Source organism: Pan troglodytes, chromosome 3 (assembly GCF_028858775.2).
Source record: "Pan troglodytes isolate AG18354 chromosome 3, NHGRI_mPanTro3-v2.0_pri, whole genome shotgun sequence".
Lineage (NCBI taxonomy): Eukaryota > Metazoa > Chordata > Mammalia > Primates > Hominidae > Pan > Pan troglodytes.
The window spans coordinates 166847784-166873979 of record NC_072401.2 but is presented as its reverse complement, the minus strand read 5'-3'; the positions used below and the strand labels follow the sequence as shown (position 1 = coordinate 166873979).

The following is a 26196-nucleotide window of genomic DNA, read 5'->3' as shown; positions in this document are numbered from 1 at the left end:
CTTAGTCACTCAAACAATAATCTGTCTTTTCCTATTCTAATTTATTTTACTGAATCATGTTCAATATGACAAAAGAAATCAAAAAGCACACCAAAAACAGGCTAAAAATAAAAATTTAGTATTCAGTACTTCCCACCAGATTTCAGAAATGTTAGCCTGTGGCACAAATAAATCTCAAAGTATGTGTTAAGCAAACAGCTTTCTAAATGCCACATTTGTAACCAAGAAGTAATCTAAAAACACGAGAACCCAATTTGGTATGCTCTTTCTTAAGTAACAGTTAAACAACTTGGCCTTGCTCTAAATAGGCCCATACTTCACAAAGTAAAACCCTGTGACTACTTCACAGAATTACTTTTCACTTCCCTTCTCTACTCAAATACTTGGAACTATGACGAGTAACAGAATTATTTCTTAGGTGATATAATTTAAATGAAAACTTCACGTACAGTTTATGAGATTAAAAGTAAGACCCAACAAAGAACATCTGCATATTCCCCATTTCCTAATAGGTTAGTCACAGGAAAACAAAAGAAGAGTAGGGAAACTCCCTGTCCCTGAGCAAGAGAATGTAAATGTACATGATGTTTGGTGGAATGAAAGCATCCAATGGTCTACTTGTTAACCTCACCATAATTTTTACCAAAAAAAAAAAAAAAAAAAAAAGCTTAACAGGGTTTCAGACCATGAAAAACAAAGAAACAAAGTACTCATACTCTGGCAAATACTTAAATGAGTCTACATACACTAAATTACCTAGACCCAATCCCCGTGTCTTCTTTTTTTCTTTTTCATTTTTTGAGACAGGGTCATATTCTCACTCTGTTGCCCAGGTGGAGGGCAGTGGCATGATCTCAGCTCAGTGCAACCTCTGCTTCCTAGGCTCAAGCGATCCTCCTGCCTCAGCCTCCCCAGTATCTGGGACTGACTATACAGGCACATGTGACCATGCTCAGTCAATTTTTTTAAAAATCTTTTTAGAGATGAGATCTCCCTATTTCTCCCAGGCTGGTTTAGAACTTATGGGCTCAAGCAATTCTGCCACCTTGGCCTCCCAAAGTGCTGGGATTACAGGCATGAGCCACTGCGCCCTGCCTTTATCTTTTTTTTTTTTTTGAGACAGAGTCTTGCTCTGTCGCCCAGGCTGGATTGCAGTGGTGCTATCTCGGCTCACTGCAAGTTCCACCTCCTGGGTTCACGCCATTCTCCTGCCTCAGCCTCCCGAGCAGGTGGGACTACAGGTGCCCGCCACCACGCCCGGCTAATTTTTTTTCTGTATTTTTAGTAGAGACAGGGTTTCACCGTGTTAGCCAGGATGGTCTCAATCTCCTGACCTCGTGATCCACCTGCCTCAGCTTCCCAAAGTGGCCTTTATCTTATCTAATTTCTGCCAAATTGTTGGCTAAACAGTAGATTCAAAAGTAGAAGAAAAAAAAACAGTACAAAGATTGCTAAAAAGTCAAATAACATCTACTGCTGAAAAACCATAAAAGTTTAGCCTAAATAATAAGCATATAGAAAGATGCTTGACATCATTGGTCATTAGAAAAATGCAAATTAAAACTACAATACTATGCTACTTCAACACCCACTAGAAGGGCTATAATTTTTTAAAAAGCGGTAGTAAGTGTTGGCAAGGACGTGGAGAAACAGGAAGTTTCAAACATTGCTAGTAGGAATGTAAAATGGTACAGTAACTTTGGAAAAACAGCTTAGCAGAATTTTTTAAGTATAAATTTACCATGTGACCCGGCAATTACACTCCTAGATATCTACTCCCAAAAGAAATAAAAATATATGTCCACACAAAGAACTGCGCATGAATATTCATAGCAGTATTATTCATAATAGCCAAAAATTGAAACAACACAAAAACATCCATCAACTGGTAAATGGAAAGTCAAAAGCAGTCTATCCACACAGAATGCTATTTAGCAATAAGAACAGCAAACCTTCCTTTGAAACATTCATGACACGGATGAACCTCAAAAACATTATGTGAGAACAAAAATGTTCTAAAATTGATTTATGGTGATGGCAGTACGACTCAGTAAATTTGCTAAAAATCAGTGAGTTGTGCACTTAATATAGGTAATTCTTTTTTTCTCACTCTGTCACCCAGGCTAGCATACAATGGCACCATCTTGGTTCACTGCAACCTCTGCCTCCCAGGCTCAAGTGATCCTTCCACCTCAGCCTCCTGAGTAGCTGGGACTATAGGCTAGTGCCACCACACTAAGCTGATTTTTTATATTTTGATAGAGATGGGTTTTCACCATGTGGCCGAGGCTGGTCTTGAACCCCTCAAGTAATCCACCGGCCTCAGCCTCCTAAAGTGCTGGGATTACAAGTGTGAGCCATTGCATCCAGCCCTGAAATGAGTAAATTTTATGATATATAAAATATGCCTCAATAAACTAGTAAAAAAAAAAAGTTAGGTACTCAATTCACATTTTGTGTATGTGCCAGAAATTAACATAGTATTCCTATTTTGAAGTACTTTAGCGCATAGCAATCTAAAATTTGGCTAAGTATAAAAGGTATATTCTCAGACAGAAACCAGTTGAACTGCAAAAGCACCTACCTACTAGTTAGTTGTAATACCCTATAAATACTTAGAAAATCAGAATGTCTTCAATGCCTCATTCCCTTCATTAGGGAAAGCTCACATATTCATAAACCACATCAGCTAAATCATGAAGCATAGAGAACCATTAGACAAAAACAGAAGAGGGAAACTGAAATGCAGTTTAGATTATAAAGCAAACAGAAAAGAGAGCTAAAGACATAATAAGCTCTCCTATCTCTACCTAGCATCCATTTCACTGGATGTCTAAGGCTCAGGGAGTTTGGAGACACTAAGTCTCCAAAGCCATTTGAGGGGAAAGAAAACTAACCTTGATCTTACAGGTATAAGTTAATCACTCTATTTTTGTCACTCTGTGGACAATAAAACATTTATCAAAAAAAAAAAAAAAAAAAGAGCCTAGCTTAAAGCTTTCCAATCCTGTACAGAATATAAAGAAATTTAGGAAGTTAGAGTAAAAAAGAATGGTGATGATGACCATAATAATTACTGTCAAAATTAACTGATCATTTTCTATGCGTCAAGTGCTAAGAAATTCACACATATGATCTCATTTAATCTTTACAAAAACTCTAGGATGTGAGTAATATTATTATTCCCATTTTCCAGATGGGGAAACTGAAGCACAGATTAAGTTTTCCAAAGACCTAGTAATTCCAACAAGTAAGTGGCAACAGCAGTGTCATCTGAAGGAAGGCCACCAAGGGGACAGCACTTTACAAGGTAATTCCTGAAGTAGCCCAACACATTCCAGATCGAATCCTTCTCTTACAAGCCTTAGAGACTCTCTCTCTCTAGAAAAGTGTCCAGCAGTAATAAATAAGATGTAAATCAAGAGACTAGAGTGAACCCCAAGACATAAAAATCTGACTAGTCTCACTTCACGGGTATTGACTTTTCAGATCAACCTCAGCTCTCAGCTGAAAGGCAACCCTCCCAAACTTGGCTCAGAGCCCACCTGCTATCCTTCTTCATTCCTGATTATTTAACTCTGTTCTGGAAGAGCAAGATCATAAAAGGCTGAAAACTGAGCGGGGCTCTGGTCTCCTCACTACTCCCAAGACACTCAGAAAAGTTTTCACTCAGTCTGTCTTCTCCATCTGACCTTCTACACTCATCTTCATCTGTGTAAACCCCTCGATCCATCAGGTCTGGGGAAATCCTTCTCTCAGTGCTGCCCATCACAGCCCTCAACGTCTGACCACTGCTGTGAGCACTCAGATCTTCCATACACTATTACCTATTAAAGGGTGCACAACCATCTGCCTAGCTACACAGGAAGCTTTTGGGGCAGGAAGCATGTTCACATTGTTTTTGTATGCCTTGAAGTATCTAGTAAAACAGTAGCACCAGAAATACTTAATAGTTTCTAAAGTAAGAAGAGCTTTGTATTTTTGCTTTTTGGTATAACTACATTTCTATTTGTATTTTCTATTTGGCATACCAATACCCTAAGATTATAAATTCATTGATGTAACAGATAAAAACTTCATTTCTTTGTACAGTATATTTTAAAAAAGAATGAGAGTAAGGGATTCAAGTGTGACAGACATAAATTACTTCTTTTCCAGAAGTACTAAAATCATTCTATATATTTTCACAGTTGCCAAAGTAGAACGTAAGCTTGTAGATAAATCGCTTTATTTTCTTATATTTCCAAATGAAGGATATTAAATAAACATCTTTTTGTTCAATGTAACACTGGATGAAACAAATGTAAAAATCATTTTAAAAAATGTAAAGTGGTTTCCTTTTGTCAAAATAATAAAGTGCCAAAAAGCTATTATAAATGGCAGAAACTAATATACATAAGTATAACTTACAGGGAGAAAGTTGAGCATAAAATTGTGAGTGTACCTATGTATAGGCTTACTGACCCCCCACAATGCAAAACAAAGATGAGGAGGAATTTGGAACAAAGCAAGAACATTTTCTTCCACTATAATTCTTCATTTCATAAAAGTAAAATGTCAATAACAAAAGAAAATGTGGTAAGAAAAGCACAGATCTGAATACATTTTTTAAAATGCCCATAACTAAAATATTTCATACCTGTAAACATGGCATGAAAATAAGGACTACAGGCGGCCAGCACCACTCTATGAGCAGAAATTTCCATGTCTTCTGCCACAATTGTGACATCGCACAGCAAATTTTGACTGTGTAAAAAGCAGAGAGAAAAAATTTAAATGATATCAACAACGAATGTATTGAACATCCTATGCAAAAATATTACAGTAAAGCCCACTTTCATCAAGTGGAGACTAACGTAAAAGACAGCCATCCTTTGGGAGATGATCCCTAAACATGAAGTACATAGAAAACAGCTGGGATAAAGGTCCAACATGCCTTGGACCCTCACTAAGAATCCTGCCTTTGAAAAACACAGAAATCTTCCCAAACTTGATTACTGATTTCTCAACCTAAAGGCAATTACTGGCAGCAAACCATCAATGGACTGCAAAAGAAGAGGCTGTCTGAATAAGAAGTAGCGGCAGAAGTGGCAGGTGTAGTCTGACATGAAGATGAAAAAAAAACACATACCGAAAACTAAATTGGGTCAAATACCCACCCCCTCTCAAAAAAAAAAAAAAAAAATCTTAAAAGACACTAGTTCATCAAGCAATGGTAAAATTATATTCAGTTACACTTGCTGCTTAAAAGGCTTTGCACATTTGAAGCTTAACTTAATCACAACATTTTACCAATGCAAAATATCTCATCCTTCAAGGCCAGAAAATATTACATCTAAAGTTAAAAAACACTTTGGCCAGGTACAGTGGCTCATGCCTATAATCCCAACACTTTGGGAGGCCAAGGTAGGTGGATGGATCACTTGAAGCCAGAAGTTTGAGCCCAGCCTGGCCAACATGGTGAAACCCAGCCTCTATTAAAAATACAAATATTAGCCAGGCATGGTAGACCACACCTATGATCGCAGCTACTGAGGAGGCTGAGACACAAGAATCACTTGAACCTGGGAGGCAGAGGTTGCATTCAGCCAAGATCGCACCACCGCACTCCAGCCTGGGTGACAGAGTGAGACTCTGTTTCAAAAAAAAAAAAGCATTTTGTTACCTCAAAACCATTATTCAGCAACCATAATTATTATATCTCTAATTTTAAAACATCCATTATAATTCACTCAAAAACATGTGGTGAGCATTTTTGACATGCAATGCGTGGTGCCAGATCATACTCTCCAGGTAATTAATAATGTCACAGAATATTTTTAACAGAAAACGTTGCTGATGCTTATTCTAGAACAAGCAAGAAGGCTCCAAAGCCTAAAACCTGCCTTGCTAGTAGTCATACTATGAATGACTGAAACAGGTGTGGTGAAAGCAAATGTCCCTTCCACACCTCACATACCCAAGCACTGAATTTATGTCTATGTGCATAGTGCATGCAGGTCACACTTGGCACCCTCCTCTACTGTTCTATTTCCTAAAAAGGTGGCCTGCCTACTTCTGTAACTTTCTAGTAGCTTACAAGCAACATTTTCCATGAGCTTGACCAAGTCCTTGAAGTTTTCCACCTGTCCATACTGCTTGCAAACTTGTTCCCATAAAGTTCATGCCAAAACTTTTTGGAGAGCCTACTGGTAACTATTCTCCTTCCAGTTTAGGAGAAATGGAAGAAAAAAAGAGTACCCCAGCATCAGTGATGACTGCATCCCAGGGCCTCATTGCTGATGAGACTGCTATGCCATTTAGATTATGGTATGGCTCATGTGTTACCAGTTTAATGGCTCATGATGCTGTATGAGACATAAAGCAGGTCCCGTATTGGAGTCATAAAAGGTGGCACAGTATCACTAATTTATAATTCCTCCAGATCATTTTAGAGAACTGACAAAGTTTACCATCTGCTCTGAGAATATAAAACCATTCTGCAATTCTATGAATTCTATGGGTTCACATATAACTAGGGTGGAAAAGTCAGTGGTGTCAGCAGTGTTTTCAGGAAGGTACTATGCAAGAGTTTTACCTGCATGTATTATTTCATTTAGTGCCCATCACAATGTTATAAGGTATTATTTTTATCCCCAAATTTATAGCTGGGGAAACCAAGGTTAAAGTCTTCCAACTAGAGGCAGTGCCAGGATTCGAATCCACAGGCTGACTCCAGAGCCTCCTGACCACTACACAAAACCTACAGCTATACGGTTTTAAGATCTGTTAAAGTTTGAATAAAACAAGAAAGAGAAATAATAAATAAATTATAAATAATTTATTTTTTGACATAATATATACTAGAAAGTATTTTTAAGTTCTATATATAGCTAATAAAAGCTCCAATTTTAGTGGGTTTTAAGCACTACCTCTACAGAATATTTTTAAAAATCAAAGTTTGTTCATTCATTCAACAAAGTACTGCAAGACCATCTCTGCCCTTAAGAAGACCAGCAGAAAAAATTGGCAACGCAAAAATTATAGGATAAAGTGGAAAGCACTGTAATAAAGATGTTATGGAAAGGTTGGGGTGGGGGGGCTGCATTTAAATCAGACTGGGGATCAGAAAGGGCTTCCTGCAGCTATTGGCCTTAAGCTGAGTTCTAAAAACAAGTAAGAGTTAGCTGGATCGAGAAGGAGCAAAAGAATCCCAAAGAGAACATGATGTACTATCGCATGGAGACCTGAAGCAGCAAAGCAGAATGCGGAACTGTGGGCCAAGAAGAGTGGGGACAGAGAAGGGTGGGAGCGAAGAAACTCTGGAGGGAGGTAAGCAGGGTCAGCAGAGCATGCATGGTCTCTCTAGAATAAAGCAATCCAGGTTTCCCTTTTGTGACCTGGGGATTCGAACACAACTCAAACATGAGTCAAGTGCATCTTTATGCCTATTTTCCTTTTGTCAGTAATCCCTCCTAGTGCTTTAGTTTCAAGATGGAACACAAGTGGAATTACACCTGAACACCTCAAAAATCACATAACTAATTACATTTGGTTTCAATTACAATTATTCATTGATCCAAACCTTCTAACATAATACCTGCTGGCTGTCACTTACATAATTAACTTGGCCTTACTGACTTATTAGTTGATGTTAGTTAACTAATAAGGTTAAAACACTGCTAAAATATTATGCAGCCACATCCTGGGTTAGGTCTCAGAGACACTTTACAAATTAAGGACATGTTTAGTTTTAGTATTCAATTTTTTATTTGTCTTCAGTAATAACATATTTTAAAACAGCATTCAGAGATGAGAGAGCTAACAAACTCTTACTAGTTTGGGTCACTGAGTATAAAATGAGTGTATATCAGTGTGTGTACATTGAGTCTGGCCCTTACCTCTTTCCAAATTTGCATGCTTACAAGAAGCTGAATGTTTTGAGTGAGACAGCTACGAATGAAAAGTCTGGCACTAAAAATAAGAAAAACTTCTTTTAGCAGCCCATATGCAAAGTCTTCCATGGTGAATTTCTAAGTTTATGTTCCTATTACTTGAAATCTAATGAGGGAATAAACTGTAGGAAAAGAACGCCTCCAAAATAATGGTATAAATAAGTTGTTATTTAGCAAAATTTGCATGTATTCATTCACTTATCAAGGACTGTGTGAGCTTACCAAAATAAACAAGATTAACAGCCATGACAGTATGAAGTTTACAGTCATGTGAGGGAGACAGACAAGGAAATAAGTGATTATAAAATGAACCCATGACTTTAAGATGGGGCAAGTGTGGGATATTTGGAAACACACAGGAGAAGCTAGGCCCAACCTTATGGAAAAGCTTCAGAATGAAAGTGGCTTCTAAGCTCAAATCTAAAGGGAAAAGAACAGGAGTTAGATAGGCTTAATATAAAACTCAAATAGCACAGAATAAAGAAAGGCACTCCATCTCCTGAATAAAATTATATCATGAAAATTGGTCCTTCCCAGGAAAAAAAGAAACTGCTTTGAAAAGGTATGAAACATGCCTGAACATACTAAGGCATCCTTGGGTCTTCTGATATAAAATGAATGAATTCCTAAGACTGAGAAAAACCTGTCACTGCTTTTAAAATGCACGGTGTCTATCTTCTTAAAAGTAAAATATGTCTCACAATAGGGTGACTGTAATCAATAATAATTTAATGATACATTTAAAAATAACTAAAAGAATATAACTGGATTGTTTATAACACCAAGGATAAATGCTTGAGGTCATGGATATCCCATTTACTCTAATGTGATTATTATACATTATAAACCTGTATCAAAATATCTCAGGTATACCTGAAGAAAAAGGGAGACTCACTTAAGTTCACTGTTTAATTCACTTGCCATCTAAGCAACAAAGTATGAATTCATACAATAGCCACAATAACAATTTAGCCAAAATTCAACAGCCACAAATCAAATGTTTTTATGGATGCACATCAGATAATCTAATCCTAGTAGTGATATAGGTCCCATGATGCCTAAAATCCTGGAGGAAAAACACAATAACCATTCCTTTAAGAGGGCAGGTCAGGCTATTTTGCTTAAATATCTTCTGGAATGTTAAGAACTGCTGTTATGAACGAACAACTCAATATTTATGGGTTGTACAGGATATAAAGGTGAACATTTGAATTGCTTCATATGATTCATCCTTACTGAACACTTTCAACTCCTAAATATTAAGGATCAAACTTACATTCCTTGTAAATAAAGCTAATAGGTTGTGCCCCCACCACTAATACTCATTGAAATTGTTAAAGCTCAAGTACAGTCTTATCCTATAGCCTAAAAACAGTAGGTTTTTTTTTTTTAATTTATTTTAAACACAAAATGCCACCTTTCAACAGTTGCTCTTTGGTCTTCTCCAAAAGCTAGCAATCTAATTTTGTCAATAAAACTTATCTGGGCCAGCCTAGCCAACATGGCAAAATCCTGTCTCTACTAAAAATATAAAAAATTAGCTGGGTGTGACGGCACGCACCTGTAATCCCAGCTACTCGGGAGGCTGAGGTGGGACAATCGCTTGAACCCAGGAGTCGGAGGTTGCAGTGAGCTGAGATCACGCCACTGCATTCCAGCCTGGGTGGCAGAGTGAGATTGTCTCGAAAAAAAGAAAAAGAAAAAACTTACCTGGGGTACAGTCTGCTTCTCTGTCCCCTCTATAGACCTAATACAGTGTGTTGCACATTATAAGCATTCTGTGAAGATCTATTGGGTTGATTTTGAAAATGTTGGTGTTTTGAAAAATTTCCCCCATCCACACTTGGGAAATTTAGAGTTAAGATCTGAATTTCCCACCAGAGATGCACTGCTGACCTAAAAGCCATCCTTTCACAACTCCAACATCATTAATCTTAGCATGATGCTCCGTTTCTCAAAAGCCTTCACTGAATCCCACTGCCCAGAGGATTAAGTCCGAATTCATCATACTATTCAAGCCTGCCACAATTCTGCTCTTCTCTTGCTTCCTAACCTTTTCTGCACAGACTCCCCAGGATGAACCCTTGATTCACTTTATCCAACAGATGACGTTTATTCCCTCCCTGGCTTGTGCAATTAATCATGCCAGGAAGACCTTCCCACTCCATCCCCTCAGTGAATCCTGCTGCACTCCCATCAAGGCCCAACTGAAGCCCACCTCTGTGGGCCGTGTGAATTTTCCCCATGAGAATTCTTTTGGGCACCCACGATTTGCACACTTTTTCACTGCCTCATCCTCCTCTCTGTATGTGTCCAGCAGCTCTCTAGACACTCAAAGGGCATGGCCTAAGTCTGATACTGTTTTTGGATCCCACACAGCCTTTCAGGCATATTAGCTGATTAGGTGCTCACCAATACTTGTTGAATACATTGCTTACATATGACTGCAGGGTTTTTAAACCAAATAATTTCAAGATATTCAAGCTCTTACCAGGCTGGGATATAAAGCTAGGTCTCTGGGCCTCCTGTCTAAAAACAATTAGTTTAAGAAAACAATAAAATATCATGTACTTTTTCTGTCAAACAATTTTAATTCTGTAACTTAAACCTTACAGAACTCCTGTCTTCCTACCCCCATTCCCACAACCACACCTTACATCAGCCATAACTGAAAGTGACTTTTATTCCTAAAATTTTGCTTCCATTAGCCAAAGGTTCACATTAACATTGTTTGTAGTACAGCTGTTGCTCTACCACTTTGAGGTTAGAGCCCAAGGGCAGAGTGGTGAGAACAAGGAAGTTTTCCCTTCCCAGAAGTCAGGAAACCACTCTCAGCTACCCTTTCTGGGCAAGAGGAAGTTGACGCAAGGACAGGAAATAATTAATGATTTTCAGCTGTATAAGGAATAGGCCTCTTCAGAGATTTTTTTTTTAAAGAATTACTCAAAATGGCTATAAGATTTAAGAGTGGAAGGGAATGACATTTTTAAAAAGGTCTGATGAACTCCAACGACAGTCCATTTTTAAAAATACTGTTGTTGTTGGCGCCTTCATTAAAACAATCCAGGTTATAGACCTGGCAGCCAATACTCTGGCTATTCAAAGGTCATTCTTTGTTCTGAAAATCAGCATCGACTACCAGCCCAGTGACATACTAGCTGCTGAAAGGGTGCCACACAAAGAACAAGAAGGTACTATCTCACAGTTATAGAGTTCACATCCAAAAAGGGGCAAACAGATGAATGAAGACTGGAGCTTATAAATAATCCTAGGGCCAGGCAAGGACACCACAGGGCTTGCAGGTAAGCAGGAAAAACATCTCTAGGCTGAGAATGTCAGAGCAGCACTGAACCTTAGACACCATCCTGTCCATTCCTCTCATTTTAGTCAGGCTCAAACAAGTAAAATAATTGGCTCGAGACCAGAGTCTGTCCCAAAACTCAGGTCATTCACCCCAAGGGAAGGAGCACTTGGTGTTACCTTCCCTGCAGTTTAGTGAGTCATGCCCAGGTCATCAGAGACCCACTCACATTAACACCAGCAGAAAGCCAAGGCTACCCGTGCCCCACCCATAGGAGTGGGGAAAAAGAACATTTGAATAGTCCTATTAAAAGTCAGTCTTTTTAGACTTCTCAAAGAGAAAAAAGAGCCATTAAAGATCCCAGTCTTAAAACAACCAGACTATTTTTCTTACTTTTCTTGCAGTTCCACTTAGTAACCAATGCATTTTACATTCTAATAACTACTGTCAAAACAGGATTAAAATCCTGAAACAGCACCCTCAGACTTGCTGGATTATCCCAGTTATATATTCTCCCAAAGAATAAGTGAAAACCCACATTCTGAAAATGTTGTCAAAGCGGTACTAGAAAGCAAATTAAATGATCCAATATTCAGTTTAACTTTCTCTTATCTCTCTCCAATCCATTCTCCACCCAGCAGCCAGTGTGTTCAAAATATAAATCTGATCAGGTCACATTCCTGCTTAACACTCTCCACTGGCTTTCTCTCAAGGCAACTCTTGATTAAGACCAAAATTTCAGGACCTCAGTCCAATGGCCCCTCCTACCTACTCAGCTGCCTCTCCTGTGTGATTCCACCGCCATGTGCACTGCAGCAACACTGTCAGTTCCTCCGATGAGGCCAGCTCCTTCCTACCCTAAGATGTGGCACAGCATTCCCAATGCCTGGAACACTGTTCTCCCTCTCCTCACTCCCATCCTGACTTTGTCCCCTTATCTTCTTTTCCTTCTAGATATCAGCATAATTATTCCTGTCTTCTCAAGAAAGCCTTTCCTGACCACTGTTATCCACCTTTCTAGCACCAGCAACCCTCCTTTGCAACACTTACTGTCATTACAGTATATTATTTTTGTGATTCTTTGATGAATGCCTGCTTCCTGCAGTCAGCTATGGGCCCACAAGGGTGGCAACCATATTTGTTCTTGCTCACCATTGTACCTACAGTACCTAGCAGATAAATATTTATTGAATCCCTAATTTAATTAAAGAAGAAACAAACAAATGATGGGCCTAAAAGGGAGAGCTTTTAGGCAGCACAGAAAGATTAAGGGAAGGTTTAATCCCTTCTTAGCCAGGCTTTCAGCATTTCAGATAGATATACGTAGAGTACTTTCACAAACGGAATGCTGGGAAAAAGCAGATCTTTCATAAAGTGCTAAGAAAATAAAACCAAGACTCTTAATACATATATTACCCTTTTAATTAAAAAAAAAGCTACTCATTTTTCAATCAATTTTTAATACTACTTAAAAGTTGCAGTGATCCTTAGTACACTTGAGAATTACCTCAGCAACAGGCAAGTCACTGCCCCCCAAAACTACCACCACTCCCACAAAACAATGGTTATATTTTTCTCTAAAAGTTTCTTTCCATATTCTCTGCCACAGTAAGTTAGAAGCCCTAGACCAGCACTGTCCAATATAAACATAATGCAAGTCACAATTTTATAGTAATCACATTAAAAAGGTAAAAAGAAACAAGAGAAATTTATTTCAATAATATATTCTCTTATTTTTAACTTTAACAGAAAGAAAATAGGGACAGAGTCTCACTGTGTTGACCAGGCTGGTCTCAAACTCCTGGCTTCAAGTGATCCTCCTGCCCTGGCCTCTCAAAGTGCTGGGATTATAGGCATGAGTCACCGCACCTGGCCTACTGTATTCTTTTTAACTCAAAATATCTAGTATATTATCATTTCTACATGGAATCAATATATTTAAAAGTATTAATAAAATATTTACATTTTTTTTTTTGCATTTAGAAATCCCCTGTGTATTTTTCACCTCCAAACTATCTCATCAGACTAGCTGTATGTGGCTAAGTGGCTACCACACTAATAGAGGAGCCCCACACCATCCACACTTCTGATAAATTATTTGCTCTTTTCCTTTAAAAAACTTGCAGAAAAAGCTTTTAATGTTCTGTGTACCAGACAAAGCAACAATGGAAGGTTGATTATATATTCACTACAAACAACTGAAAAATAAAGGAACGAAACCAATGGTTGCATGTACATTAGTATAATGATACCTTCTTAATTCGTTCATGACTTTGAAAGCTTTCTTCATATGCCAAGGATTCACTGTCACTGGGCAGTGTTTTTCGGTATTATCATCTTTTGAATCGAGAGGCTTCTGATGACCCTGCTTTGTGCATCTGTACATAAAAGAAAAGAACAAAAACAGAAAAAGATCTTATTAAAGATCATTTAGTTCAGCTTATCAAGCTACAAGAGAGACAATGAATGTCTCCTTCCCCTACTTATTTAGAGGAAGTCTCATAGACAGAATATCCCAATGTAAGGTTAAGACAATTAAGAACAGTTTCTGATGGACACTATGGTTTCAATTAAAAAGTGGGTAATTACCTCCCTGGTGTCAAAGTTCCGTCAAAGATCAACACAGAATATTCAGCAGAAGTGGCTTAGCAGATATCTCCAAATAAAACTGTTGAGAAATGATCTTCTCCATTGGAAATTAACTTGCTTTTACAAACTTCTATAGTCATACATTATTAACAAACCAAGACAGAGCAGGATCATATTTTACACAAACTTCAGAAACTTAGAATCTGATTTAAATTTTGCTCTCTACCTGCCAGGATATATTAACCCCATATATTTTGACCTATACTAACAAGAGATTAATCGAGATTAATCATGTTAGTTAATAGTTATTGAGTATTTACCATATGGCAGCCCTGTGCTGAGTAGTTTACTTTCATTATTTGGTTAATCCTCATAACAACTCTCTGAGCAAATTACTATTATTATCCCCATTTAACAGATGAAGAGAATAGTTTGAGTAACGGGGTAAATGGTAGGGCTGGGTAAGAGTATGGCCAGTCTGATTCTCCATCTTGTTCTTTTCACTAATATTTCAATACCATTTCCTACACTGAACAGTGAATATTTAAATTTACATTTTTTAAGCACACAAGGCTATACTAGCATTGCTATGTGAATTATTCTTTCAAGACTTAGGACATAAAATTAACCAAAAAAATCAGGGTCCCATGAGGAGGGGGACAAGAATTAACTGCAAATTAATGAACACAAGACAACTTTTTGAAGCAATGGTTATAAAACTTTATAAATTTAATAAAAATCATTAGATTGCACAATTATAATGGGTGGATTTATGGTATGTAAATTATACCTCAATAAAGCTATTACATAAAAAATCAGGGCACCAATTTTTTAACTAGGCTTAAAAAATGAAGTCTAAAAATATCATACTTGTATATATATCAAAGAACAAGCAAACATCATTAATTGCTGCACTTCTCTTCCTTTCCTGACCCATTTCTAAAAGGATGATTCATTTTTAAACACTATCATTCATTAATTCATTCAGCAATTTTTTTTAGTACCAACCATGTACCAATCACCACTCTTAAGGCACTTGGAATATACCAGTGAATAAAACAAAGATCACTGTCCTCATAGAGCTTGGAGTCTGGTGGGGGGAAAGGGAAAGACAATACAAGTCAGGGAAGCAACTGGCATGTTAGGAAATGGTGTTATGGAAGTAGAAAAAGCAGGGCAGCGTGAAGAGAGTGAGAAATGTGGGGATGGTGGAGGGGTGTAATCTGCAGTAAATAGGGTGCTCAGGGAAGGCCTAGTTGAGAACTGAGATTTGAACAAAAGACTAGGGGGTGTGGGAACATCCGGATGGAAGTAGTAACTACAGCAAAGGCCAATATGTACCTGGTATGTTCCAGGAACTGTGACCCATGCAGCTTTGGCAAAAGGCAGGGGCTGAGCAGGAGAGGGGAGTGCAGATCACAAAGGGCCTTTTAGGATATCCTAAGGCCTTTCACTTTGAGTGAAATGAGGAGACACTGCAAAAGAGTGATACAATCCGACTTACGTTTTCCAAAGACCACTTTGGCTGCTGGTTGAGAACACTCTACACGGGTCAAAGATGAAAAGGGGGCAACTATTTAGCAGGATATTACAATAATTCACTAAGAGATGACAGTGGCTTAGGGAGGATAGTCGCAGTGGAGGTGATGAAAACTGGCTGGGTTCTGGACATTTTGAAGATACAGCCAATGAGATCTGTTGAAACAACCATATGACATGTCAAAGAAAGTCAGAATGACTCCAAGTCTTTTGGCCTGAACAAGAGAAAGGACTGAGTTTCTGTTCACTGAGATGAAGAAGGCTGCAGGTGGAAACTGTTTGAGATAGGCAGAGATCAAGAGCTGTTTTTATACCTAATGGTTTTAAAACATCAGACATCCAAGTGAAGGCATCAAATCACCAGATAAATATTGGAGTCTAGAGCTGGAGAGAAAAGTTTAGCTGGAGGCAGAAACGTGGGAATCACTGGTTACATGGATGGTACACGAAGCCATGAAACAGGTACTCAACATGAATATAACCTCTAAAATTAAGCAAACCCCAAACCCCAGAATCAGCACTAGTTGAAGCACCTGACTCTCTGAGGGCTTGCCTACTACTAGCGCACATCAGTTCTACTTCCTCACCGCTTGAGAGTTTTTAAGAGGCCTAACAAATGAATTAACGCAAGGCTTTACCTCCACAAGGAAAGCCTACAGCTGAAGTGGGAGAATAAGGAGGTGCCACTCTACTCCCTATGCCCTCTTGAAGGTGTGTGTGTAGGGAATTAGTTACACCCAGTCTAAGAAAGGAAAAGCACTGATAAGTCTAGAAACCAAAAAGATGGCAGAACGTTCACGTCTGGAGGGAGAGAACTGGAGAAACACTTTATAGTATAAGACAGATATTCTCATTCTACCTGTAAAGGAAACAGTAAAAAACCAGGGAAAGGGGAAACTGCGTAGATATATGCAACCCATGCAAACTTTCTAACCATGTAACACTGCATGTCTATATACGATAGCAAGGTAATACTTATTCTATATTTGCTTCTAGTTTAATAATTTAGAAGGTGCAACAAAGGAAGAATGTTATACTGAGGATTAGCAAAACTATCATAAAAGAATTTTCAATGCTTGAAAGTGGAAGCAAAAGCAACTCTGCCCCAGAAAGAATGTCATGATTTAAGAGTCAGGAGTGTTTATATTTGCTTAAGAACTTAGGAATTAAAATTCCCTGCACTGGAGAATTCACTTTAAGACAGCTGCCATACAACAATCAATGCCCATATTGGTGCTCTCTTAAACCTATTTTCAGCTCCTCCTTTTTCTGATGTACTACAGAAACCCTGCAAAGAAGACTTTATTCAAAGGCTTAAAGGAATAAGTAAGAAAAAACACTGAATTTTGTTAAGTGTTCTCTGTACTGAGAGTCACTTACAAATACATCACCCCTTCTGCAAACGTCCATTTTCAAAACGAATGCCCTTTCCATAAATTTCCATTCCCTGTGTGGCTTTGTGTTAGATGGCTTCTCATTCAGAAGCAGAACAGAAAATGATGCATAATGTCTAAAACTATACATGTGAGACATATATACATATACCTACTAGGAATAACTAGTTAAGTGAGAGGTAAAGGTTTACCCTTTAGGTTGTACCACATTAAATGAAGAATTACACCTTTGCCCTGCTTCTCTTCTGAAGCAAAGTGCTAGCCTTTTCCAGAAAAGCTTCTCATTCTGAGAACTGTCTCCCTTAAAATACCTGAAGAAGATATTTTTCCAAGTTCCTTTCACCTTTAAGTCTTTATGCAACTCTTAGACTCCTCAAGTAGTCTGGCAATTATCCAATAGCCTATTGTTATCAACACATACTCTAAAATAGTTGAGGTTTCCCAGGGTTTGGATCCCAGTGTACTGCTATGTTTTATCATAGATATCCTAAAGCCTTCCTTCAGTGACTGACTTCTGCAAATTCCCAGCTGTGGACACAGGTGGCTTCTCAGATGAGGTGACTTTCTGACTCTGCCTAAGAATACACTATTGATGATAACTGAATTCTCAGACAGGAAGAAAATAAAGACTCTAACAGGGCTGTCTCTCTCAAATAGTCAAGATTTCCAAACCAGGCAAAGGTTTAAACCTGCTGTAACAATTCTGAGAACACCACAGAAATGAAGTAAAACTTCTTTAGATATTTATTATTGGCTTTGAAACAATGGTTTTCAGCAGCGTGAAAGAGAAAGATCAGAATCACCCAAGCAATTTTTTCAAGCCACAAATAACCACCCCTTCTCACATGAAGAGTCACACAAGCCCTTTTTAGAATTAGCTACACATACATGACGGCATCTCCAGGAGTATAGGGTAAAGCCAGCAATGCGTGATTTTTAAAAATAATAATAATAACAAAAGTCATGTAATATGTCCTGCCACCAACTTACCTCCCACCTCAGAATCATCCCAGATTAAAAACAAATGCTTTAGAAAATATGTTGCATTTTTAGAAAAAAAAAAAAAAAGCAACTATTCATGTGAATGATGCAGCTGCAAAGTTTAACAGGAGATCAAAGACATTTTGACATTTAGGACATAAATACTTGGCCCTTGGGTGGCCACCATCACTGTTCTCCCCTTTGCCTGTTCACCTCAAAAGCTGCAAGACTCTCCTGCTTGCAATGAGTCACCCACCATTACTCACAAATTTCTGCCAAGTTCACGTCAGCAGCTGTTGTTTTCAAAGTCAACATCCATGCTGTAATGTTTTGAGGTTTCTCCATTACTTTATAATATTTCTTCTATTTCTCTGCTGTCTTCCCAGCCAAACTTGCATTCAGAAGCAGGCATCTTACTAGCATTGCTCTCATAAACAAATCCAGGATATCAGAAGTACAGAGTCAACCATAACTAACATTTTAACTAAAATTTGTTATGTCATTCTACAGTTTCTCAACAAAATACTCTCACATCCTTCAAACAAATAACCACTATATTACTTAGAGGCTGTGAAGGTAGAAGACTTTCTCAATTGGAAACACGTTTGGGTCTATGGTAGGGTTGTGATTTCAATTTTTGCAGTTAGCTAAGGCAAAGAGACACACTGCAAATTTTCTTCACATGTCTGGAATTTAAACTTTTATTAGGTATGGAAACAGTAGACTAACTAATCTACAAACATATGTTCATATTACCAAATAAATAGAGCTTTTTAAAAATGTTAACATTTGCCCTATAGGCATGTAAGAACTTGGATTAGGTCTTCAGTATGTAGAACTGAATATGAGGTATCTTGTGAGATAAAAACTTCTATCTCTTTTTTCTTTGTATTACTTACTTCTCCAAGAAAAAAAAAAAAACTTCTGATCTTGCATCAAGTCACAGAATGCCTTTCAGACAATATCATAATGCCACTGAATATTTTAAACATATATAGTTAAAAATTATTTTTCCAATTTTCCAGAGCTGAAAAGGAAACATCTAGAAAAGCTTGAATTGCCAAACTTTACTAAAATATATTAGCAGTTAAAAAGCAGAGCCCTGAACTCACTGAAGGGCAGATGGAGGTATTAAAGAGCACCCTATTCTCTCTGGAGAACTCGGTTGTGCGGCTGTATGTTAAGTGTGTGGGGAAGCACTGGCAGGAGGAGGAGGTTGGGATGTCTGAGGTGGATGGAAGTTGGAGTATAATTGCTCTCTGATAGTAGAACAATGGAGCTGTAAAAAGCTCTGCTTCAGTTCAACTCAGCTTTCTCTCCCTCTTTCCCTCCCACCTACATGACAAACAGAACACAATCAGGCACTTTTTGTCCCTGACAGTGACTATTACCAGGAAAAGGACCACGGTAAAAGCATGTCTTATGCAAGATCAATCTCCTAAGGAATATTTTATAAATAACTAACAAAGCATTGTCAGAGTGGGATATTTGTGAGGTGCTAAAATAGGGAAAAGGAGGTTGATGATCCATTTCAAACATTTCCATTTATTTTATCACTTATATTTCTGACTTTTCCTTTGCCCCTCTTCCTACTATTGCCATCACTTGGTTGGTAAGGGGGCGGCAATATGACTCCGCAATTCAGTTGACTGGGATACATTTTCCAGCACTCAAATGAAAAGGTACTAGATGAGAACCAAAATCAGAAAGAAGCCCAAAATTGTAGTTCTGTCTATGCCAAATACTAACCAAGAGACCCTGGATTAGTCACTTAGCCTCTCTGGGCTTCAGACTACTTATAAAATTTATTTCATAAATATGTCTGATGTGAAACGTAATATGAAAGTCAAAGATAGTAATACCTCACCTACCTATCTCAGGGAGCTGTATAGGCACTAGGCACTATATGAATGTAAACAAAGTTTAGAAGAAAATTGTTGAGTTCAGGATCTAAACTGAATATGCAGATATATTTTTATGGATCTTATTGGCCTTCATTTTTAATTGCAACATTCAATTCAAAGTTAATAGCAATATTCAAAATGACCAAAGCCAATAAATTAAGTATTTAAGTGCTGCCTAGATGTCCACTGCATGCCATGTACTAAGAAGGGTAAGAAACATTAGGAAGGCTGAACTGAGATCTTCCTCCATTTACCATCTAAACAGGAAGGTACATGGGAAACCACTAAGGAATGGCACAAGTCAGTACATAGGTGCAGTGACAAACACCATAGGAATGCAACGATGAGCTGGAATGAGTTGGAGTAAAGAGGAAAGACTTGGTGAAGGAGATGGGGCTCCAATGGGGCCTTGGAGGAACTTCAAGTTGTTGTAACAGGGGAGAGAAGAAGAGAAGCATAGGAAAAGGCTGGAGAATCCTGGCTTGTGGACAAGGGAGAGTTTTAAAAGCACACGATGATCTTGGATATATAGGATAAGATAAAATGATAAAGGGCTGTGACTGCCTGAGTCTCTGGTTTTGATAAGTCACTTCACATGACTCTAAGATGTTGGAGGGTTAAAACAGTGTGGGGACTGAAGGATGAGGAGAGATTACATAGAGCTCAATAGAAGACCAGTGAAAAAGTTCAGGTATCAAGTGATGAAATCCATTCATCAGAATAGTAGCAACCAGAATGGACACTTGAAACCAAGACCACAGTTCCTGGGGACTGATAAGATGTGGAGGATGAAGAAAGAGAGAGAAATCAAAGACTATTCCAATGTTTTGGTTATCAGGGACCAGAAGAATGGTTATCCCATTGAATAAGTGGAAATGTTATAAAATGAAGTCAGTTTGTGAACACACATCAGTTTTGGATATATTGGGTTTAGAGGCATGAGCTAAGGGTAGAGATGTGAGAAGTTCAAAATTCCACACCAAAGCACAGACCTAGAGCCCCGACTTAAGATATAGATGGAGCTAGAGCTCAGAGATTAACAGTTGATTGAAAAGAACTGGCCAAGGCCTACTTCCGTGAGGAAATACTGCCCACAAACAGTGATAGAAGAGAAGTCATGCAAGACAGAAAAAGGTGATACAACAGAGAGATTAGAATCCCAGTTTTTCTAATACTTGATAAGCTTGAGAAAGTAACTTAAACTCTACTTCTTCATCTGATAAATAAGACACCTACCACTATAAAGTTGTTGACAAGACTAAGTGAGATTAAGTGACAAAGTATGCAAATCACATTTAGCAACCTAAAAACCAGAGAACGAAAACAAGAAAAAGAGCTATCATAAAAAGCAGGGGCTTGTTTTTCAAGGTAAAATCAGAGAATGGAACTGGTCAAAGGAACATTTTAGCAAATGCCAACGGTCTGAAATGTAAGAAAGTACAGCGCATAACACACAAAAAGTTAAGGACCCACTCACTGCAGCAATTATCTAATCAGGGGAAGAATTCAAGAATGCCTTTGCGCTTGCTATTCTCTCTCCCTGGAATGCTATTCCCCCTCTGGATTGTGCTAAAATATCACCTCGTCAAAGACACCCTGACCCTATCTGAACTATTATTCTTATTATTCTCTACCCTTTTATCCTGCTTCATTTTTGTTCACTGTAATACTACTAACAATATTACATAGTTGTTTGCTATTAGTTTCAATCATAGGAAAAGGAACTTTGTTTTCTGAGATATCCCCAAAATCTGGCCATAGTAGGCACTCAATAAATATAAATTAAAAACTCAAACTACCTCATCATAAAGAGTAAATGCATTTGGATTTGGTAGAACACTACAGAAATGCAACATAAAGTGAATTTCCTTCTCTGGATCACCTTGAAAAAACCTTCTGCCTGATATTAAGAAAGAAGTTCAGTGGTCTTCATAAGCACTACTAGTGTAAATCCGTAACAGCCATAGATGAGTAAACTTACAGTCACCTTCAGAAAAGCACATTTACTAATAGTTACTGAATGCCTACCATGTACATCAGAAACAAAAGGTTTGGGGCATTTTGCAGGGAGTAGGTGGAGTGATTTCCCAGCATCAGAAAATTTTTAAACTACTACATAAATGCTACCTATTTCCAGAATTCACTTCTCAAGTTCCCAAATGCACCTCAAAGTTGTCTCTATATGTAACACTTCCTTCAACACACATTGATCCACATGTCTTCTTTCACCATTACCTTGTTTGTGGGCCATTATTACTCCTAAATATTTTAAATGTCTTTGTCTATCACTGGGGAGATTCACCTGTGATATGAGAGATGCCCAATGTACATTTAGTTAAACAAAAATAAGAATACACTCCAATGCACGATAACAGACAAACAAATGAATACTGGGTATCCTGTAGCAAGGTTCCAAATTCACAGCAATTGAATCTTAGAAAGAACATTAAAGGTCATCTGGTCCAGTGGACTGCAAATGTCAGGCTTCAATGAACTTTTTACTGATCTATGTCAAAATGAGGACAATGTAATAAGTTTTCATAAGGCTAAGTTTTTTAAATTTAAAGACAATCCTTTAGTCAGATTATATTCTTCCCTATATTTGAGGAAGGATATTAAAATGTTTTTTTCTTTCATGAAAAGATGGTGATAGTTGATCATTGTTGTTTCATAAATAATTCTTTTACTTAGCAAAACAAAAAACTTAGCAATTGTTAGACTTCAATTGTTTTTTTCTTTTTTTAATTTTACAGGTCAGTTAAATTAAAAAATGTGAGAACCTCTGCTCTAATCCAACCAATTTTCTGCTGCCTAAATGCCTTAGAACATGGTCAACAAGTTGTTTTTCTGCCTATGCATGAACACCTCTGACGACAAGTCTCTAGTAATGTGGAACCATCAACTGAAAAAAGATATGGTTCTATCTGAGGGATGTTTGCTTAGTTTTGTGAAGGAAAAGCAAAAAAATCAAGGCTTACAGAGAGTAAGCCGACTTGTGAAAATGGAGCCAGTAAAAAAACAAGTGCCAAGAAAACTATCAGTAAGAGAAGATCAGAGGGATGCACTCAGGCCTATACCTCACAGTCTTCCTTCAACTTATTATGAAAATCCTTTATACAAATAACTATAAAAGCCAGACTGTAAAATACATTCCTGAGGTCAGGGCTGGTCAATTTACATTTCCTTTTGCACATCTCAGTTTACCATCTGAAATTCCTTTACTAATCTACATCTAAACTACATCTCTTAATTTACTACCTGAAATTCCTTTACTAATCTACATCTTTTAGTTACACATCTTTCAGGTTTGATCAGAAGCAAATGTAACACAGTCTCAATATCACCCAGACCCCAGAATGCAACAGAATCTAAATGCCACATATACTCAAGTATGCAAAAAACAATAAGCACAAATATATAGTCCAACGACAATTTTTAATTATATGAGAATTAAAAAGGATGAAAGTTGGAGGCAAGGAATAGAAAAAGCACAAAAGATCAAAAGCTAATTTCAAGGAGTCCATCCTGAAGGAACCAGGAATGGTGGGTACAGATGCCTGACCTCCCTCCAAGACAATGTGCCAACAGGCCAGTGGAGAACAAGGTGGGATCTGAGAACAATGTAAATTTGGATGTTAAAAGAGAACACAAGCAAAAGCACCACGCACAGTGCCAGGCAGAGACAGGCATTCAAATATTTGCACATTGAATGAATTAATAAACAGACACTTACACAAAGAGAATCTGGGGCCGTGCTTCCAACCATACCATAAGGCACTTTAAGTCCAGGTCATCTTTCTTTGACTTAAAGCTCAGGCTAAAAATCTAACTTCATGAAAAGCTGAGTCTTCCTAATAGTTTCCACTGGCCTCTGTTCTAGCCCAGCTCTGGCAGTGAGGCCCGGTAAAGTTCCTTCCTAAAGACACTGCCTGCAAGTCTCAAATCCGGCACACGGGATCCATGGTGGAGGGATGTTAATGGGAGTGGAGGCAAACAGGCCAAGGGGTGGCAAGGAAAAAAACTATTTCTGATCCACAGAATGGCAAATAACACCATAACGAGTTCTTGAATTAGGTTTAATCCTGGACAGAACCAAATGAAAATAAAAACCTACTTGTATTTATAATTAAATAGACAGAAACAATGAAAAAGTCTCACCAACTTTAGCCACCCCTGATTGAAAGGAGTTTTAACAATTCTTTCATCCATGCTGGCATTCCAGGTTTTCCATTATATCTCAGCCTCTCATTGTTCCAGCACTATTGATGGAATCTCAATGCCAAAAATGGTGCTGGTCATCAAAATTATGATTAGCTGATCTACCCTAGAGTCAGTTTATCAATGTTTCAATGCATACATCAATTCCATTTTTTATTATTTCAATTTAAATCATCTGTGTCTCTATTCCCTCCCTCCAGAGTCTGCTTTCCCACACCCTTCTTTTCACCTGCATTCTAAGTATTCCCTTGTTCTTTCCTTTAGTTCCCTCTGTTCCAAAAGTAAAAACGAACTGCAGGAACTTATGTAGAAGGCAGGTTTACTACAGATAGCATACCTACATGTTACATATTATATACCATATGTTGTCTAAATACAGCTAGCATATCCTGCTTTAAGTGCTTCTGAGCCTGGGCAGACCCCCGTGTGCTCATGCTGCTGATGTGAACCATCCACCATCATATTTCCTAGGGGTTCAGGTGACTTCCTCCAGCCTGCTGAAGAACATGACCAAATCTCAGAGCCCTCAAAGCCACAGCTATCGAGAGGTGACTAAGCCCCTGCTTCTGTCAGCCCAGGAAGGCCAATTCAAGAGTCTTATCTACCCCCTAGATTTCCACGACCTGTTCCACTCAAGCTAAAAATTCTGAAACGCACTTTTAGAAACTGTCGTTCCAGAATCCCATTAGCTCTCCTAAAAGGGCTGAACATCAAAAAATTATTCAACCCAAGCCAAGTATCCTTATTTTGGCTGGAATTCTGCCAAATAACCACAAGAGACTGGTGCGGTACAATCGGCATGGAGTGAAGCTTGCCAAATTTGACCGGAGAACGACAAGCCTCCATGAATAAGCTCTCATGAAAAGGTAAACCATTCTTCAGGATGAGGTTTGTCTGCGATTTGAAAAGTCAGATTCAAAGGACTCTTGTTCCTTCCTAAGAGAAGAGGGAACCAAAACTGAAATTTTCGAAACTCCTGGGTATTTACAGTTCACTTTTACCAAGATGTTTTTAAAACTAAAAACTAAAATTAAAAAAAAAAAACCCTTGTTCTGAATAATGCAATAATGTCTTCTACATAATGTTTCAGCTATTATTTCTAGAAAGTAATTCTGTTGCCAGTGATCTTGAATGTACTTGGGTACCAAAGAAAAAAGACACCTGTGCCTGGCAGGTCATACGCTACTAATTTGCCCGAGGTACGAAGGAAACAGAAGATGCTGATTTCTGGATAAAACGTTCTGCAGTGCCAGGTAAAAGAGGTCACATGCCCTGAACGGCCGCCGCTCATTTAGAGTGATGCAAAAGCTCCTCAGATATTAATTTTGTTAGAAATTCGGGGAATCAAGCAACCTAAGATCAATTCATTTAGACAGCGGGTGACTGGTACTTTCCAGTTTCCTTTTTTCAACGGACTCAGTGCATCCTAGCCTGATCTCTTATAAAGGGGTAGGCAAACTGGGCACCAGGTGCCTATGCATTTCAGGGAGGCACACACAGGACCTGCAGGGTCACCCATGCACAGCCCCACCCCGAATCTTCTATCCGCCCGAGATGGGGAAGACCCTTCCCCAGAAATCCTGGGCAGCGTTTTAAGTCACCGCCGGGCCAGCCTGAGTTTCCGTCCGCGTCCGCTCAGGACTGCGGGCACAGCGCCTCGTCACGCCCCGCATCTCCCACCTCCCGCCGGCCCCGGCGGCTGTCCCCAGAGCTGCGCCCGCGGCCGGCGACACGCGCCGCAGCGGCGCGCTTATCCGCAGCGGCGCAGCCCGCCCGCCCGCTCACTCACGCGGGAGGCAGCGGCGGCGTCTCCATTGTGGCTCCTCTCGGGCTTCAGAACGCAGGCACCGACCAACACAGCCAGCACCATTCCAGCCGCGGACGCCGGCACTGCCCGCCCGCCGAGCCGCGTTCCATCCGCCCCGGAGGGGGCGCCGCGCTCTCCTCACCGCGCGCCACCACCTGCGGCGGCGGCCCCCGCGGCCATGGCCCGCTCGGCCGGGCGCGCTCCGTCTACTGCGCGGCTCCCGCGCTCGCCCGAGTGCGGGGCGGCGGCGACGGGACCGGCGGGCGCGCGGGCTCGGCCACTTCCGGGTTCGGCCCCGGCCGGCGCCGACGCTGTGACGGGACTGCGATGCGGCCTCCCGCGGCGGCCGAGTACCCCTCCCTCGGCGCCTCCCCTTCCTCCTGCTGCTGCTGCTGCTGCTGCCGCTGCCGCTGCCGCTGCTGCTGCTGCTTCTGCTTGTGGAGGCGGGCGGGCGCCAGCCGGGTGCGGGGCGGGCGTGCCCAGACGCTGGCCCGCAGGCCGGGACGCGGGCGGCGGCCGCCCACAGCGG

General features: G+C 39.4%; 1 protein-coding gene across 6 annotated transcripts in view; it reads right to left on the bottom strand.

The window, feature by feature from the left end:
- The window catches only part of KLHL2 (kelch like family member 2), a 115763-nt gene extending 89772 nt beyond the window's left edge, over window positions 1–25991 (bottom strand). For 2 of the 6 annotated variants that reach the window (XR_010156741.1, XM_054683473.2), the window contains exon 1: window positions 13488–13613. Coding sequence is in view for 2 of the 6 variants with exons in the window: in XM_001150117.6 (XP_001150117.3) it covers window positions 4640–4746; window positions 13488–13613; window positions 25650–25675 (259 nt within the window). In the remaining 4 variants the exon portion in view is untranslated. Of the gene's footprint in view, window positions 1–4639; window positions 4747–9495; window positions 9611–13487; window positions 13614–25649 lie in introns of those variants that run through there. The other 4 variants (XR_008547659.2, XM_001150117.6, XR_010156740.1 and 1 more) reach the window with 4 other exon arrangements.
- Between the last annotated feature and the right edge of the window lie 205 nt (window positions 25992–26196).